The 19,122-nt window shown below is 47.4% G+C and overlaps 1 protein-coding gene across 14 annotated transcripts in view; it reads left to right on the plus strand.

Moving 5' to 3' along the window:
- ANK1 (ankyrin 1) overlaps positions 1 to 19,122 on the plus strand; it is a 329,883-nt gene that overhangs the window by 299,070 nt on the left and 11,691 nt on the right. For 3 of the 14 annotated variants that reach the window (XM_060181866.1, XM_060181872.1, XM_060181894.1), the window contains 5 exons: positions 4,366 to 4,927; positions 9,617 to 9,917; positions 16,540 to 16,623; positions 18,044 to 18,184; positions 18,427 to 18,562. In XM_060181866.1, coding sequence (XP_060037849.1) covers positions 4,366 to 4,927; positions 9,617 to 9,917; positions 16,540 to 16,623; positions 18,044 to 18,184; positions 18,427 to 18,525 — 1,187 coding nt within the window. In that variant the 3' untranslated portion in view covers positions 18,526 to 18,562. Of the gene's footprint in view, positions 1 to 4,365; positions 4,928 to 9,616; positions 9,918 to 14,742; positions 15,390 to 16,539; positions 16,624 to 18,043; positions 18,185 to 18,426; positions 18,563 to 19,122 lie in introns of those variants that run through there. The other 11 variants (XM_007522760.3, XM_060181913.1, XM_060181923.1 and 8 more) reach the window with 7 other exon arrangements.

Here is a 19,122-nt window from a genome sequence, read left to right on the forward strand (position 1 = left end):
TGTGTGTGTGTGTGTGTGTGCATTTTTTTTCTCATTAAAATAAATGTTTTTATTTTTAAAGAGAGAGATGGAAAGAAAAAGAGAAATATCAATAACACTGCTTCACCACTTGTGAAGCTTCTCCCCTATAGGTTGGAGACCAGGGGCTTGAACCAGGGTCTTTGCACATGGCAATGTGTGCACTATAACAGGTGCCCAGCACCTCCCATAACTTCTTTAGTCAGTCATCTGCTGATGGATGTTTAGATTTTTTTTCCATATTTGGCATATTGTGAATAGTGCAGCTATGAACCCAGGGATGCATAAATCTTGTCAATGTAGTGTTTTTGTGTCCAGTTTTTAAAGGAATCCCCTCATCATGTTCCCTAGAGGCTGCACCAGTTAAGCATCTTATCTGTAAGATCCCCAAACTGGAAGCAACACAAAGTCTGTTAGCAGGTAAATGGATAAATTGTGGTGCATTAATCTGATGGAATGCGACTCAGTAATAGAAATAGATGGTAAATCTCAATGTGTGCAACAACATGAATGGAGCCCAAATAAGTAGGCAACATGAAATAAGCTGGACCACACAAAAAAGAAAAAGATATACCATAGAATTCCATTTACATAAATGCCCATGAAGTGCAAACTGCTGTCTCATGGAACTTAGCAGCTCTTTGGTTTTCTGGAAATGGTGTGGTGGAAGAAAGGTTATAAAGTACCATGAAGAAACTTTCCAGAGATGATAACTGTCTCTTCATTGTGATGATGATCTCAAGGGTACACATCTATGTCAGCACTTAAATCATCTGCTTTAAATATGTGCATGTATTGCATGTCAATATCCCTCAATAAGCTCTTTTGTTAAGATACTAACGACAAAATCTACTGAAAAGACAAGCTTTCAAGCAACTTGCTAGATCTCTGGATTCCTGTTCTATGAAGCAGAAATAATATTACTTGTAGGGTTGTTGTGACAGTTAAAAATAACGTGTTAGGGGATCGAATAGTGGTGCACTCTGTAGAATGCACACCTTACCATGTGTGAGGACCCAGGTTCAAGCCCTCAATCCCCATCTACAGAGCGGAAGCTTCATGAACAGTGAAGTAGTGCTGCAGGACTCTCTTTCCTCCCTTCCTCACTCCCTCTCTCTCTCAAACTCCTTCTTCACTATTTCCCTATGTCTCTATTAAAAAAACAAGATGGATAAAAGGAGGAAATAACCACCAGACTTGTCAAATAGGCATTGACCCCCAATGATAATCCTGGTGGGAAAAAAATAAAAAATATGTTAAAGTCAGTGAGATAGCATAATAGTTTATGTAATAGATTATAATAGCCTGAGGCTCTAAGATCCCAAATTCAATCCCTGGCACCACCATAAACCACAGCTGAGCAGTGCTCTGGTTTAAAAAAAAAATTGTTTTAATGTGAACACCTGAGAAACTGAATAATTTTTTAAATTACATATAAATGGACCTCTGTAGGTGGCTCATTAGGTTACTCTGTGTGAGGTCCTGCATTTGATCCCTGACACTGTATGTGGACATCAAGAATAGCATCAGTGCATTGTTGGCCTTTCTCTCCTTCTGCTATTGGTCTCTCTCTCAAATACATTTTGTGAGATCATAAAGATAAGGAAGTAACTTAGCAGGGCTGCAAACATGGGAAGCCATGCACCACACAAGAAATGGTATTATATAAAATAGATGCTCATTTAATAGTGGAAATCATAGAACACTGCTTTCAATACTGATAATGGGGGTGTGTGGCAGTTACCTGCTTCTAAAAGATTCTGCCTTCAATTTTAGTAGAGGCTTTCAGGAGAGAGCTGAAAGTGATAGTCTTTATTCTGAGTTCCTTGGGCCACAGTTTTGCTTAGAATGATTTGAGGTTAGCTAGCATTGTGGTGAGGTTGGACCCACCCACTTCTCTATAGTGCCAGCTTCTGCTCCTCTCCTTTGGCCAGAGTTCAAAGGAGATTGAGTGTCTTTGTCTCTGCCACTGCAAAGCCTTAACCCCCAACTACACACACTCCCTCCTAATCTGGGGACCTAGAGTGACATCTGTTTGTATCCATACACCCAGCTTGTTTCTATCTTTCCTTAGTGGGGTAGGACTCTGGGGAGGTGGGGTTCCAGGACACATTGGTGAGGTTATCTGCCCAGGGAGTTCAAGATGAAATTGTAGTAGCATCCTCAATTTAGTGGCTGTGGCTTAGTGAGTTTCTGGAGAAAATCTGGTTGTATTTTGATGAGTTTTCAGGTTATTTTGTGGGGGTTTTTTTCCCTAATTTATCAAGCATGCGATCTGAAAAGGTTCCTATTCCATCTCCACACCTCCAGAAGTCTCTTCCAGACCCTGTTCTAAGCAGTGAGAGGAAAAGCAGAGCTCTTCTTTGCTCTTATAGTGTAATATTTCTGGATTAGCTGAGGGAGGTGACACAGACAGGGTTAAAGACAGGGCTAGGGTCAGAGAGATGGTTCCGTACACTGAAGAACAGGACTTAAATGCATGAGGTGCAATATTCAAATCCTAGCACTGCCGTATTCCAGAGTGGTGCTTTGGTGTCTCTCAAAAAAAAAAAAGTGGGGGAAACAGTGGTACACCTGGTTGAACACACCAGGTTCAAGTCCCCTGTCCATACCTGCAAGGGGAAATTTCATAAATGATAAAGCATTACTGTGGCTATTTCTCTCCCTCTCTCTCACCCTCATCCTCTCTACCTCCCTCTTCCCTCACAATTTCTTTCTATCTTGTCAAATATAAAAGGGGAACAAAGCTCACAAGGAGTGGTGGATTCACTATATATAAAATGAAATTCTTGGGTTTGGAAGGTGACTTGACCTCTTAGGACATAGAGCTCACATGCCAGAGGCCACAGATTCTATACCCAGCATCAGTTAGTGTTAGGGCTGAACAGGACTCTAGTGTCCCTCTCTCTTCCTCCCTCCATCCTTTCCTCTGCCCTTTCTCATTCTCCCTCCATCTCTTTCTGTCATAGTAAGTATGCAAATACATATTTTTTAAAGATGAGGGTAGACTGAAGTAAGCTATAGTCATAATCACTGGGAAAAGCATCATGAAAAATAGGACAGGAGGGAGTTGGGTTAAGTGCAAAGCACAAGGACTGGCTGAAGAATCCCAGTTCGAGCCCCAGGTTCCCCACCTGCAGGGGAGTCTCTTCACAGGTGGTGAAGTAGGTCTGCAGGTGTCTATCTTTCTCTCCCCCTCTCTGTCTTCCCATCCTCTCTCCATTTCTCTGTCCTATCCAACAACAACAACATCAATAACAACAACAATAATAACAACAAAAACAAAGGCAACAACAGGGAAAATAAATAAATATTTTTTAAAAAGAAAAATAGAACAAGGAGATTGTCCTGTGAGTTTGCCATTTCTAAAGCCTTAAGCACAAAGCAGGCAAGCAATAGGACCTCAATTCATATTCTTCTGGTTGAAAGAGTGAGTGAATGAGGCCAACTGGCCCTACAGAAAAAAAAGCTGCCAGGGACCTGTGGCTAGGTCCATGGGCCGGAAGCAGATACCAGGGCGGCGCACTAAGGGGCCCAGGCTAATGGGCTCCCTTCCCTCCAGGCACCTGCTGCCTGGAGCTAGAAAGAACAGCTGAGACCTAAGAACCACAGCAACAGCAGGTGTGCCAAGCACTCCCACCCCCTCCTTTTTTGAGCCCTTGGAAGCTTCACTCCTGCAACTCTGGACCATTTGGGGATTTCTGGAATCAGCAGGCCTCTGGAGTAAAGTTACTCCCTCCAGAACCAAATACCTTCTTCCCACTTACCCACTGCACTAAGGTCTTCAAATGTCCAATGGGCCCCATGGGCGTCTCCAAGGCAGCTTGGTCGCCAGCTCTGGCTCTGGGCAAGCCATTTCTTCCCTTTAAGGCACCTGCTCAACAGAAAACCTGAGCAGTGTGCTGAAGGGAAGTTCTGCGCAAAGAAAGAGCAACATTTCTTTCTGCCCAGCGGTCTAGCCATCTGGCTTCAGTCTGACCAGAGACATAAGCACAAATGCTTAGGCTCAAGGCTTCCCTCTGGATTACTCTGAGCTGGATCAGAAAGAACCCCAGTCTCTTTGCCATCCAGCCAAGGAGTCCTCCACCCTGCCCCCAACCCCTGGCTTCCCCCCCACCCCCCACCCAACGCAGAGCCTTGTTTCTCTTGCCCAGCTGCCCTGGGCAGCAGCCACAAGGCCAGAGCACTGGCCTCTGAGCTTGGAAAGTCTTTCCCCACCCCAACCCCGGCCTGGAATGTGCATGCGTCTCACTGGCTGTGCCTGTGTACGTGCGCGTGGACTTTGCACGTGTGTGCACTCGACAAAAGTCGCTTCTGGAGCATGTTGCCCTCTGTCTGCCCCTCCAGGTTACTCCTCGCTGCAGGACGAGCTGCTGTCCCCTGCCTCCCTGCACTACGCGCTTCCCTCTCCGCTGCGCGCAGACCAGTACTGGAACGAGGTGGCCGTCATAGATGCCATCCCCTTGGCTGCCACGGAGCATGACGCCATGCTGGAGATGTCTGACATGCAGGTGTGGTCCGCAGGCCTCACACCCTCCCTGGTCACTGCTGAGGACTCCTCTCTGGAGTGCAGCAAGGCCGAGGACTCTGACGCCACCGGCCACGAGTGGAAGCTGGAGGGGGCCCTCTCCGAGGGAGCCCAGGGCCCCACACTGGGCTCTCTGGACCTTGTGGAGGACGACACAGTGGATTCAGATGCCACAAATGGCCTTATCGATTTGCTTGACCAGGAGGAAGGTCAGAGGTCAGAAGAGAAGCTGCCAGTTCCTAAGAGGCAGGAGCAGGACATGGCAGGTGCAGGGCAGGACTCAGAGAATGAAGTGTCTCTTGTTACAGGCCAGCAGAGGGTGCAAGCCCACATCACAGAGTCCCCCAGTGTGAGCCGGGTCATGGAGACCAGCCAGGACAGGTAAGGGCTGAGCTGTGTGTTGGAAGCCTTTCTTCTTCCTGGGTGGGTTTCCAGTGGGTGATGCCATGCCTGGTAATGAGGACAAAGGAAATTCTTAGGTGCTATGGCCAATCTTGTTTGTTCATTTTTGTTTACTTTATTGGGGAGGTTAATGGTTTACAACACAGTCATTGACACATTGGCACAACTCCTCTAGTCCCCATGATAGGTGTTGAGGTGTCGGGGGACACTCACTCCCCAAACCTAACACCCCCTGCCCCTTAATATACCAGGACCCCAGAGCTCCTCCATCCCACTTCTTTCTCGCCTTCCTCAGAGTCCTTTGCTTTGGCACAATACACCACACCCAGTCCAAGTTTCACCTTATATTGATCCCTTACTGTCCCTATTTCTCAAGTTCCACAGATGAGTGAGATCATTTAGTATTGGTCTTTCTCCTTCTGACTTATCTCACTCAACATGATACTTTCAAGTTCTACCCCAAATATTGCAAAGGAAATGACCTTGTTATTTTTAACAGCTGAGTAGTATCCCACTGCGTATATACCACAATTTTCTTCACTATTCATCTGTCATTGGCCATCTGGGTTTCTTCCCAGTTTGGGCTATTACAAAATGTGCTGCTATGAACATAGGTGTGCATAAGTCTCTTTGAATAGTGTCTTTGTTTCCCTTGGGTAAATCCCCTGGAGAATAATTGTGCAGTCATAGAGTAGATCCAGTTCTAACATTCTTTTTTTAAAAAATATTTTTTTATTTATTCATGAGGAATATAGGAGGAGAAAGAAAGAACCAGACATCCTCTGGCACATGTGCTGCCGGGGATTGAACTCAGGACCTCATGCTTGAGAGTCTAATGCTTTATCCACTGCGCCACCTCCCGGACCACACCAGTCCTAACATTCTTATGAGTCTCTTTTTTTTTTTTTTTTCCCTCCTCCAAGGTTATTGCTGGGCTCGGTGCCTGCACCATGAATCCACCGCTCCTGGAGGCCATTTTTCCCCCCTTTTGTTGCCCTTGTTGTAGCTTCGTTGTGGTTATTATTATTGCCCTTGTTGACGCAATTCGTTGTTGGACAGTACAGAGAGAAATGGAGAGAGGAAGGGAAGACAGAGAAGGGGAGAGAAAGATAGACACCTGCAGACCTGCTTCACCGCCTGTGAAGCGACTCCCCTGCAGGTGGGGAGCCGGGGGCTCAAACCGGGATCCTTACGCCGGTCCCTGAGTCTCCAAGACTGTTTGTCTGTGGCCAATCTTGACCCCTTGTCCTAAACTCCCTGGAACAATCAATATCCTATAATACTAGCTGGCTTCTGGAGCTGCTTTGCCCTTCCTTGAAACCTCTGTCATTAGAGGTTGGAACTGGTAAGGCCAGTCCCTCTCCAAGACATCCCCTGGGTGTGGTCAGCAGAACAGATGCTGAGGCGACTGGGACAGGGGAAGTGTACACTGGAAAGTAACTTTAAGGTATGAGGAAGTACAGCCTGAACCAAGAGCTCCAGACCACCTTGGTTCTCATGTGCCTGTTATGGGGACCAGAAGCATCAAAGCATCAAGGCTTAGGGAACTTTGAAATGCTGTTACACAACCTAAATGTGACATCTGTTAGTGGTGCCATTTCTACTTATACCTTTGAGAGACAGAGGTTAATGAACTTCTCTTGCAGCAGTCTGCATAGCGTTTTTGGTTGTTGAGAGTGGTTATACTCCTGGATGACTATCTCCCCACAAACTTCCCAGGTCCTGTGTCAGCAGTGGGCATGCAGTTTTGGGTTAGATTTAGGATTCAGGCAGAAGGGCCTGATGCATCTCTACAGACTCTCAGATGCTCCAGGCTGAGGCTTCACTTTATGACCCTGTGGTAAATAGTCATAGCCCTATAAATGCATATACCCCCCCCCACACACACACACACAGTACGAGATGTGGAAGAGGACTCAGGAAGAGCGAGAAAAGGAAAATCAGGGGAAATAGCACAGTGACTTCTTCTAGCGTTTGCCCTTCTTCCGTAGCCAGTCAACAGCGTCAGGTTGAAAGCTGTCAGGAGTTGCTTGTTGCTGGCTTTGAAAGTGACTGGGATCCATGTGGATTCAGTCGGCTAGGAAGGATCGTCAGTTTCCCCAATGAATGGGTACTCACGGGATGCACCACGAGAAGGTCGATCCAATGCATCCCAGCACAATGACTGAGACAACAGATTTCCATGCCTCAAACACCAGAGGTTTCAAGCTTAATCCCCAGCACTACCATAAGCCAGATCTGAGCAGTACTCTGGTAAAAGAAAAAAAAAAAGAGAGAGAGAAAGAAAGAAGATAAGGAAAGGTAGAAATGTGATGGAGACAACTCTGACAGAGAGAGATGGTGACAGTGGCCCCTTCTCCACATGGATGTTCTAGATTTTCCTTAAAACACAGAGATGGTTTGCCTGCTGTGGCCACCATGCAGCTGAAGTGCGACCAGACAAGAGGGAATCTGTGTTCCTTGCTCCTCCCAGCCTCATCACTCCTCAGTCCCACTCAACCGTTCAGGCCAATGAGGCTGTTCCCCATTCAGTGTGGTGGGAAAGGAGAGGAAAGAAAGAAAGAGGTGGCTTTCCAAAGGCATTCTTTGATATGTAAGGAGAAGTAGACAGACTGAGTCTGAGAGGATTCAGAGAAATACTGGTATCCCTTTGAGCAGGCCGTCTCCCCACAGCCTGGGACAGCCATCCACTCAATGCATTGTTTGAGTGTGTGCAGTGTGCTGACTCCTGCTTGGCTGTGACAGCTGTTCACTCTGTGGGGACCCAGAAGCCTATAGGCATGGGTTACAGAGCTTGCCTCTTGTAGCTTTGTTCAACCTTCCAGTGGGGACAGACAAATGCCATCCCCTCATGCAACTGTGTGTATTGAGTGCCTACTTTGTGCCAGGCCCCCAGGTGCCAGTGGAGTGACCTTGTGCCAAACAGACAGAAACCTCTCCTCCTGAAAGAAGCTTGTGGTCTAGTAAGAAAACTGTCAACAGACAAGATAAAATCAATAAAACACAAAGAAATAAACACTGAAATACTTGAAACTGATGTGCTAAAAAGCAAAATGAAGCAGGGGTGGGGGTTAGGAGGTGTTGAGGGAAGAGAGTGGAGAGGAAGATTAGAATTTGCAACAGGGTCACCTGAGAGTGACATTGGAGTAAAGATTTAAAGGAATAAAGGGGATGAAGTCACTGGGTCATGTCAGGCCTGGAGATTCTGATCATCTGAGAGAGACAGAGATGGCAGGAACCCAGCCAGTGTAGAGGCCCTGAGGTAGAGACTGCTGGCACATTCAGGGGGCAGTGAGGTGGTCATGGTGCCTTAAAGGAAATGGGTCAAGGACCATAAGGTAAGGGAAGTCATATCAGACCTGAGGGTACTAGAAAGAATTGGGCATTTACAGGGTGGCTGGTAATATTTTGAGGGTTTTGAGCTAAGGTATGAGTTAATCTGCAACTGTCCTGAAGGAAGCCTGGTTCGGACAGGAATAGACATGAGGGAGATGAGGCAGGAAGCAAGAGCAGGCATAGGGAGAAGACCTGAATTAAGATGGTGGTTGTACATTGGCCACCATCTTGAAAGTTGAAATCTTCAAAGTTACATCACGGGGCTTTCTGGCAGATAAGATACCAAAGTGTGAAAGAAAATGAGGCATCAGAGAGGACCCTTGATCTCCTTGACCTGACTATTGAAAGAGTGCATTTGACAGGGAGGATGGGATCCCCCTGACAGACAAGTACTAAGGTAAGGTCATTTGCTGAGGTGGGGAGACCAGACAAGACAGACTTGGAGAAAAGAGTAGATATGTAGATTTAACCATGAGTTTGACCGGATCTGGATACCAGGTAGAAGTCCACAATCTGTTGTAGTGTTGAGGAGGTAGTGCACCTCTGCAGTTCAAGGAAGAGATGCCAAGGGCATGAGGATGTGAAGTCAATGACTGGAAGAGCTCTCCTAGGAAGTTGATGCATATAGAGAGGAGATCTGAGAACCAAGCCCTGAGACATCAGGGATGCTGGGAAGGAGCCGACAGAAAGGAACAGTGTAGCCGATACAGTGTTCTGGAAGCTGTGGAAGAGTGTGCTTCGAAGGGCAGGAAGTGAACTCCTATCAGATGAGCTCCAAGGCAAGGCCTTCTGATCCAGGTGACCAAAAGGACTGGGATGGAGGTGAGAGAGATGATGGGTTTGGTTGATGTGGAGACTCTAGTGATGGGCTTATCAGTGTGAGCACGGTACCTGAGGACCCAGAGTGGGTACCCCTCCTTTTTTGAAAAGGAGGGGACCATGTTACTGGTGTGTGTGACCCTTTCTTCCTGGATGGGGTGGCTGCCCTGTCTGTTTCTTTCTGGTCATTTTATTGTTTGTTCTGTTTTTGCTTTGCTTTGCCTTTTATATAGAAAAGCAGGGAGACTGAAAGAGACCACAGCACCAAAGCTTTCATCTAAGTGGTAGGGGCCAGGCTTGAACTTGTGTCATTTGAACATATGACAAAGTAACATACCATCCAACTAAGCTATCTCACCAGCCTTGTTTGTACCTTTCTAAATAGAATGGTCAACAGTATGGCTCACTCATGTTTTCCCACCCCCAGAATGGACATCCAGGATACATCCCAGGGGACAGGTGTCTGAGAGGGCAAAGGGTGACTGATATCCTTTCTTTCTTCCTGGGCTCCAGACTACAAGACTGGGACCGAGAGGGCTCCATCGTCTCTTACTTGCAAGATACTGCTCAAGGCTTCTGGCAAGAGGAGGTAACACAAGGCCCACAGTCCTTACAAAAAATAGTCACCACCACCATCAAAGTGCTGGAGCCCAGTGGGTCTCAAGAATATGAGAAGGTCCTCATGTCTGCAACTGAACTCCTGCAGACAGAGCAGTCCAGGGCTAAGAGCCCCCAGGCTGACAGGGAGTGGAGACAACAAGGCCCCCACGAGTGGACACAAGAGGCCGAGAGCACCTTCTCCCAGATGGTAAAGGTGAGAGAGCCACAAAGTCTGAGATAGTTGTTCTGACTAACAGGCTTGGGGCCTGGGCAGCCTGCACCCCCAAGGTCAACCTGGTAAGCATCTTTTCTTTAAAATGTGTGGTGACTCTCTCTGGAAGAATACCAGGTCATGACCCACATGTCTGCTTCAACTCCTACTGAGGAGAGGATAGAGCCCCAACAAGCACGGGGCTCCTAAATGCCAACCCCTGACCACCCTTCTCCCCAGCTCCCAGCTCCCCAATTCCCTGAGGGTTGTGTTTGACTGCTGGCTGAGTAGTTTGTCAGGTACTGTGGTTCAGAGGAAGCTTCTGGGTTAGGTTAGTCTCTTCCCTTTTTCTCTCATGTTATAGAAACAACTTGGGGGCCTGCAAAATAGCTAACTTGGATAGTATGCTGCTTTGCCAGGTGTATGAACCAAATTTGGGCCTGGCCCCACTATATTGATAGAATATAGTACTATGGATTCTGTGTGTGTGTGTGTGTGTGTGTGTGTGTGTGTGTGTGTGTGTGTGTCTTTACCTTTCTGTCTCTATGGAAGGGAGGAAGGGAGAGGGAGGGAGGGACTTTGGTCCCAAGGCTAACTCTGGTTCTGCCTTGACGCAAGCCACTCTGTTCCAGCACTAAAGTTTCCTCACTGGTGATCTCAGGTGTGGTTGGGCTCAGGAGTCAGTGATTCTGTGGGTGGGGTTCACCAAGTGGAGCAAGGGATGGGATGGAAAGAGCATCCCCTCACCACACCCTTCTGTTTCCCACCACTTCCTATTTCAAATTTTCCTCCCTTCCTGTTCATTTTCCCTGCTTGACTCATTTTATTTACTCAGTCTTATCTTCCCTCCCTTTTCTCATTCTCTTTCCTCCCCCCATTCCTGCACACACCCATGTTAACATGTTTAGTGTGGACGTGGGGTAGGTTGCTGGTTTGGGGAAAGCCTGGGCCTCACTCATACACTCACCACTCTAGGCCACATTTTCATTCTGATAGAGAGACAGAGAGAGGGAGAGACACCACAGCACTTGACCTTTCTCCTTTACCATAGCTCAGCTCATGAGATACCAGAACAGCAATGCAGGTTCCCAACCCATCTAGCATCTCTCCATCCCTCAATGTGTACTTTTAAAAAAAATTTTCTTTATTGGGGAATTAATGCTTTACATTCAGCAGTAAATACAATAGTTTGTACATGCATAACATTTCCCAGTTTTCCATATAACCATACAACCCCCACTTGGTCCTCTGTCATCCTTTTTGGACCTGTATTCACCACCCCCACCCCAGAGTCTTTTACTTTGGTGCAATACACCTTATTTTACTTTTTTAATTTGAGAGAGAGAAAGACCAAGACCAAAACACGGCTCAGCTCTGGCTTATGGTGATGTTGAGAATTGAACCTGAGTTCTCAGAGCCCCAGCCATGAAAGTCTTTTATATAACCATTATGCAGTCTCCTTGGTCCCCTTAATGTGGTTTTTAAATCCCTCCCCCTTCTTTTTTTCATTAGTTATTTAGCACTGATTTACCAAATTATAAGACATCATGGGTGTGATCTTACTAAACCCACACGTAGTTTGTATATGTCACCACACCCTCCACCAAGTTCTGCTGTCCCACCGACACCAATAACCACCATAAATTCTCACAAAGTCCATAAGATTGTTTGGTTACCATTGTTTTTTGCAAGTTTATCGGTGTTAGCCATCGATAGATCACACACAAGGGACTTCATATTTCTAATTTCAGGTAATATAATCATCTCCAGTCTTATCCATCCTGCTCCAAATAATGCATTCTCCTATTTCTTTCAGTTGCAGAGTAGTATTCTATTGCAGATATATCCCGTATCTTTGCTCAGTCATCTGTTGTTGAGAATTTAAGTTGCATCCATATTTTGGCTATTGTGAGCTATGCATCTATGCAAGCACTCTACCCCATAAGCTATCTCTCTAGCCCTTGCTATAGTATTGAAAAAAAATTTTTTTTAAGAATTTATTTATTCATGAGAAAGACAGGCAGAGAGAGAGAGAGAGAGAACCAGTCATCACTCTGGTACATGTGCTGCCAGGGATTGAACTCAGGACCTCATGGTTGAGAATTCAATGCTTTATCCACTGCACCATCTCCTGAACCACTTGAAATTTTTCTCATGAGAAGTTCAAACTAGTGGAAAATAAAATGACATATTAACTCTGGGTGCCCACACCAGCCAACTTCTACAAGGAAACATTTGTGATCAATCTTGTCTCTTCTGCACTAGCTACACTCCCCCATTCTGTATTATTTTAAAGCAAATCCCAGACATCTCATTAATTTCTATTTTATTAAATAAAATCGGCACAGGTATTCTGTGTACTGACATTTTAATATGTACAAAACTATATATTCTTGTCCTGATTTCTCACTCTGGTCAGCACTTTTTCTCATCCAGGAAACAAATCCTCCTCTCCTTTCCCTCTGTGTCTTTCTGTCTTTCTCTCCTGTTCTCCTGTCTGAACCCTACGAGTAGCCATGAGGCCCCTGAATCTGACTGGCTCTAATATGGTCCCTGGCCACTGGCTCTACGGCACCGCTAGGAATGAACGAGGGTTTTATTTGGAATTCCTCAGTGCCTAGTATATGGCTCTGGCAGGATAGGTGTCTGTGACCTTTTTTAACCTTAGACCACCTCCATGCATTCTTTGCCTTCCGGCTATTCCTTGGCACCCACTTCCGCCATGTCTAGTAGCCTGGCCCAGAATGCAGGGGCCTTAATCAGGTCGGTGCTCCTGAACCCTGAAAAAGAGAAGGGAGCCAGGAATGGTCCAAACTTAGGTAAAGGGAGAAGTGGAGGAGAGCAAGACTGTTCCTAGCGGGTATTGAGAAACACTTCTGAAGTCCCAATACCCACTACCTCATGTATACATAGGGAAACTGAGGCTCAGAGAGGCTGAGGTCCTCACAATCAAGGGCCATTGGAGTGAGTGTGCAGGTGAGTTTTGTAAAGTGTTAATATTTATTAACATCTTGGTGAATCTCTGAAAAATTTAACAAAGTAATGGAGAGATGTCCTATAGGGCTGGGGAGATGGACCTGACTGTAAGCAGCCTGCGTTTCTCAGAGGACCCAGGGGACACATCTGATGTTGGAGCTTTCAGGCCCAGGCCAGAACCAAACACTCTTATGCCCAGCTCTTTGGTGTGCACGTTAGATGGGCTGCTGATTTTCTGGATGCTTTCTTGCTGAAATGAAGTGGCAGTGCATAGGAATTTGAAATCAAACTCTATGTTACTATTTCTTTCACATAAGCCTGTTACTTTCCCTCTCTGTGCCTCCAATTTCTTTGGATAAAAATGAGGGAGAAAATAGTGCAACGTGCAAGTGGGCTCCTTGAAGGCTTTCTGAGTTAATGTGTGGAATACACAGAGCACTTCCTGTGGGGTAGATGTATAACAGCATCTGCTGCCACTATTCACACAAATCCTGTGACCTCACAGAACAGTGCAAGAAGAGCTCTCTAGTCCATGGGGGGTGGGGGGCATTGCAAAGCGCAGGGACCGGCATAAGGATCCCGGTTCGAGCCCCCGGCTCCCCACCTGCAGGGGAGTCGCTTCACAGGCGGTGAAGCAGGTCTGCAGGTGTCTATCTTTCTCTCCCCTCTCTCTCTGTCTTCCCCTCCTCTCTCCATTTCTCTCTGTCCTATCCAACAACAAAGCAACGTCAACAATGGCAATAATAACCACTATGAGGCTGCAACAACTAGGGCAACAAAAAGGGGGAAAAATGGCCTCCAGGAGCGGTGGATTTATGGTGCAGGCACCGAGCCCAGCAATAACCCTGGAGGAAAAAAAAGAAAAAGAAAAAAAAAAGAAAGAGATAGAGAAAGAGATGCTGGAGAGATAGCATAGTGATTATCCAAAAGACTCTTATGCCTGAGCCTCTGAGGTCTGAGGTCCAGTCTCCAGCCCCACTATAAGCCAGAGCTGAGCAGTAATCTAGTCTTTCTCTGTGTCTTTCTACCTGTATCTTTCTCTCTCTAATTAACTTAAAATATTAAAGAGAGAGAAAGAAAGAGAAAAGGAGAGATACCTGTAGCACTTTTCCACCACTCGTGAAGTTCCCATCCCTACCACCCGTATGTGGGAACCAGAGGCTTGAACCTAGTTCCTTGTAAATGGTGACATGTGTGCTCTGTCAGGAGCACCACCACTTGGCCCCTTTTGTCCTTATTTTACAAATGAAGAAATTGAGGCCCAGAGAAGATATCCAGCTTTCCCAAGACCCCAACCTGCCCCCCAACACACACACACACACACACACACACACACACACACACACACACAATAAGTGTCCCCAATCACTATTCTCTGTGACATGCTAGGCAGAGCACAGAGGAGCAGCCCCATCACAGCAGTAGAATTCCTCTCAGCACCGGCAGCCTCGCGATATTTGGGAAGCAGCACCTCCAGTGTGCATGCTTCCTGCTATGGAGATCACCCTGGCCAGGGAGATCCTCTAAGGACAGGCCTTAAATAGACACAGCACTTCCATGCTTGCATTCCAGATTGTTTGTGCCCAATAAAGGAAGGGATTGAGGGCCCATGAGGCTGATGGGAATTATGGCCTGGCTTCCGGGTGGCCCCACCACCTGTGCAGGACCCTGTGGAGGCCTGGTAAGCTGGACCTGAACCAGCCACTCACTCCGGGGATATTTTTGACATAAACTCTCAACTGAGGTGTTAATTGGTCCCATCTCCGTTGGTGGGAGTAAACATTATTCTGATCGCTGTAATAGCAGCACAGGGACACACACACAAGGAGCCACATTCTCTGGACATCTTGTATGCTGGGTGCCTGAAGGAGAGATATCCCTTGACAGAAGCACCCTAGTTTCTTTAGGGACAGGAAGGGCAAGCAGGGGACGGGTCTGGCGTCTCCATGGCTTTGACATGCGCTCTGGGTGCCTGGATGCTCGCACCTGCCAGCTCCCTTCTGCCGAGTTGGACAGCCCCCGGCAGCTGGATTGGGGGCTAAAATTATCCAAGACTGACATCACTGAGCGTGAGGGCAAAGCCTGGGGCCACTCAGCAGGATATTCAGTGGGCAGTTAACCAGAGGGATCCAGCCGTCTTCAGCCGAGAGAAAGAAAGGGAGAGAGAGATCAGAGTGACTCAGGAGTCCAAGAGGAAAATGACAGGGTGGACCCCCGCAGCAGCCAGAGCCCTGGCTCCACGGGTCCCCGGAGGGCCAGGCCGCTGAGGAGGAGGTGAGGATGTGGAATTTCATCACCCAGCTCATGGTCTCCCTGGTGTTGCTGGGCTTCTTCCTGGTCAGCTGTCAGAACGTGATGCACATTGTCAAGGGCTCCCTGTGCTTTGTGCTAAGGCACATCCACCAGGAGCTGGACAAGGAGCTGGGGGAGAGCGAGGGCCTGAGTGACGACGAGGAAACCATCTCCACCAGGGTGGTGCGGCGGCGGGTCCTCTGGAAGGTAACCGCCAGGTGCAAGGCAGGGCTGGGGCTGGAAGGGGCATGACAGAGGCTGGGACTAAGGGCACAGGGCTGCTCTGAACTTGGGGAGGAGCTGGGAAAGGTGCTGGACTCTGGGCTCCAAGGCAGGAGACAGGGTGGAAAAGAAGGGCCAGGCCAGGAAGGCTAGTGTGCATTGGTAGAGAAAACTCAGCTCTGGAACTGAATGGCCTGATCCCACCCTGTGTCTATTCCAACCAGCTTTGGGAAGTAGGCAGATCATGTTCAATGTGTCAGGGTCTATAGAAGTGCTCTCTACACTGTAGGTGCTTTAGGAAAAAAAAAAAATCAGGGGCAGTGGAGACAGCATAATGGTTATGTAAAAAGTCTTTCATGCCCGAGGCTCCAAAGCCCCAAGTTCAATCCCCAGCACCACTGTAAGCCAGAGCTGAACAGTACTCTGGGAATGAAGGAAGGAAGGAGGGAAGGTGGGAAAGAGGAAGGAAGGTAGGCAGGCAAATCAGGTGGCTGGGTCCTTTCTCCACCATGACTGAAATTTTTCCCCTCAGGGTTATCAGTGGGGCTTAGAACCTATATGACTCCACCATTCTCAGTGACCATTTTGTTTAGGGGGGGCGGCTAGAGGGAGAAAGAGACAACTGCAGCACTGTTTCATTACTCTTGAAACTTTCCCCCCTGCAGGTGGGGACTGGGGGCTTGAACTCAGGTCCTTGCGCATGCATGTGATTACTACTGGTATGCCACTACCTACCTCCCCATCCCTACCTTTTTTTTTTTTTAACCAGAGCACCACTTAGCTCTGCCTATTGGTGATGCAAAGAATCAAACCTAGAAGCTTTTGAATGCTAGTCCCCTGCACTCCATTGCCCTATCTCCCTGACCTTTACATAATTCTTGTCTGATTGTTCCTGTTTTGGCCCAGGCACAGCAAACAAAACTCTTGCAAGCCCTGGGCTGCGTCCTGCCCTCAGGCCCGTGACCGCAGGAGTCACTACTTGCACTGACAACTCTGCTTGCTGAACTGGCAGGGCTTTCCTGCCCTGTTAAGGATGTCTCTTGAGCTGTGGCTCCTGCTGCTGCTTTCCTAGTTCCTCGCCCTCCAACCTTCTTCCCTAAATCCTCACTTACCTACCTCTCTCTCTTTATTTCAGGGAGACGAGCTTCAGAATATTCCAGGGGAGCAGGTGACAGAGGAGCAATTCACAGATGAGCAGGGCAACATTGTCACCAAAAAGGTGAGTGCAGAGGGTCTGCCTGAGCTGAGGAGAGACAGGTGGGCTAGACCTTGGGGCTCACCTCCCTGCTTCTCACTGTTACTTGCAAGGGCAGCCCACATGCCTGACGCTTGTCATCCCTGGTCCCCAAGTAACACTCATCACAGCTCCTTTGTCAGCCTGAGTAACTCCTGCTATTGTTCCAGAAAGACAGGGCCCCATGAAACAGCCCAAACCTAGCCCCCCCTTGATGTTTAGCTTTGAAAACAGAACTTTCAGACAGTATGATAGTAGCGCCCCCGAAATACCAAGAGCATCCAAAATATAAAGGAGGTGGAAAAGCGTTGAATGAGTAGCAGATATTCAGTCCATAGCCATGAATGTACTTGTCCAGAATTGGACATCTTGCCAGATATAAGGAAAAGGAGAATCAAAGGAAGATATAGTCTATCCCCCACACTAAGGCCACTTACAGTATATTAGAGCAAAGACCCTGTTGTGTCTATCTGTCTTAACATACACACACATACACACATACACACACACACATACATACATACACACATACACACACACACACACACACACACACACACAGTGTGCTCCTGCAGGGAAATGTTATATGTTGCTTATGTTGGTCTCCCCATCCTAGCACTCCCTAAGGACAGAGTAAGTGGCAGTCAGAATATCAGCATGAATGAATAGGGGAATAGACAGGCTCTATCTGGTTACTCTAAATGGAAGGGGGAGGAAAGTACCTATTTCCATCAGGAGCTGATGGAGAAGAAAGACAGCTCAGGCTTCCCTGACACCAAGATTTTCAGGCTTTTTTTTTTTTAATTGCCACCAGGATTACCTCTGGAGCTTGTATACACCACCACTACTACTACTGCTGTGTGTGTGTGTGTGTGTGTGTGTGTGTGTGTGTGTGTGTGTGTGTGTGTGTGTGTGTGTGTGTTTGTGTGTGTGTTGTATAAAGGCAGAGAGAAACTGAGAGGAGAGAGAGAGAGAGATAAAGAGGGAAAGGGAAAGAGAAACACTTGCAGTACTAAGTTGCTACTTGTGAAGCTTTCCTTCTGTAGGTGGACCAGGGGCTTGAACCTGGATCCTTGGGCATGGCAATGGGTATGCTCTCCAGGGTACATGACCACCAGCCCTTAAGATTACCAGACTTGAGATAAAAGTTACAGTTCCATGTGACCAAACCCTGATAATTATTAATGAGCCCTGAAAAACTCTGTGAATTAGAACCCCTTTGTGACTGTCCACTGTGAGGGTGTCCACATAGTGCTTGGAGACAGGAGTGTCCCTGTTCCTGGTCACTCGAGCAAGGACAGTTAGGACAAAGTAGGACTCCTCAGTCTCATTCCTAGGACCCTGTCTTCCCAAGCTCTGCCTTGCTGTCTCCCCCAGCCCTTTCTCCTTGCCCTCTCTTTTCCAGATCATTCGGAAAGTCGTTCGACAGATAGACTCGTCTGGTACAGGTGACACCCAGGAGCTCGAGGAGGTGATTCTTGAAGGGCCCTTAGAGGACCCCAGTGAGATGGAGGCCGATATTGCTCACTTTATGAGCCATGCCAAGGTACCGAGGTGGCTCTCACTCCACCGAGCAATGGAGACTTTCCCTGTTGCTCTCCTGTGCACCAGCCTCCTGGTTTCATTCTGCGTTATGTTCTCCTCTCTCTCTACACTGGCCTCGAGCCTCTTCTCCACACTCACCAGACCATGGCATGCCCCAGCCTATATTCTTTATTTTAATTGCTTGTCTTTAGCTTGCCTCTTTGTGTGATCTTTCCTGCTTTCTATCTCTGCTGCTGTCTCCAGGTGGAGCTCAGAGGGAGCAACCTGCAGCCGGACCTGATAGAGGGCAGGAAGGGGGCTCAGATAGTGAAGCGGGCCAGTCTGAAAAGGGGGAAGCAGTGATATTGAGCCCTAAGCCACTCAAATGGCCTCTCTGGAGGTAACTCATCCTTCTGCATCCTTTCTGCATGGCCTGGTCTGGTGGCATGGCAGTTGTGTGCTCAGGGGACTTTGTCCCAGGGGTCTCTCTCCTCCTACTCCCCATTGCCCAAGCATGATGCCAGTAGACAGCCTTTGCTGTAGTTTCAAGAGGTCAAATCTCATCTCCCAACTTCTTGATTATGTCTTTGGTTTTGCTTGTTTGTTTGGGGGGTTGTTTGCTTTTAAGATGTATTTATTTATTTATTATCATGAGAAAAAGAAAGAACTAGAGCACTACTCTGGCACAGGTGATGCCAAGGATTGAATAAGGACTTCATGCCTTAAGTCCAATGTTCTAACCATTACAACATCCTCACCCACCCCTGGGCCACATGACTGTGTTTTTGAGTCTCCATCTCTCTTTTTAGGACACCTTTACCATTTTTTTTTTTTAAGATAGAGTCAGAGAGTGTGAAAGAGTAAGAGACCATAGCACCAAATCTTCCTTCTGTGAGGTGGGAGGCAGTCTTAAATATAGGTTTGGGTACATGGCAAAGTAGTGCACTATCCAAGTGAGCT

The sequence above is a fragment of the Erinaceus europaeus genome, chromosome 2 (assembly GCF_950295315.1).
Source record: "Erinaceus europaeus chromosome 2, mEriEur2.1, whole genome shotgun sequence".
Classification (NCBI taxonomy): Eukaryota; Metazoa; Chordata; class Mammalia; order Eulipotyphla; family Erinaceidae; genus Erinaceus; species Erinaceus europaeus.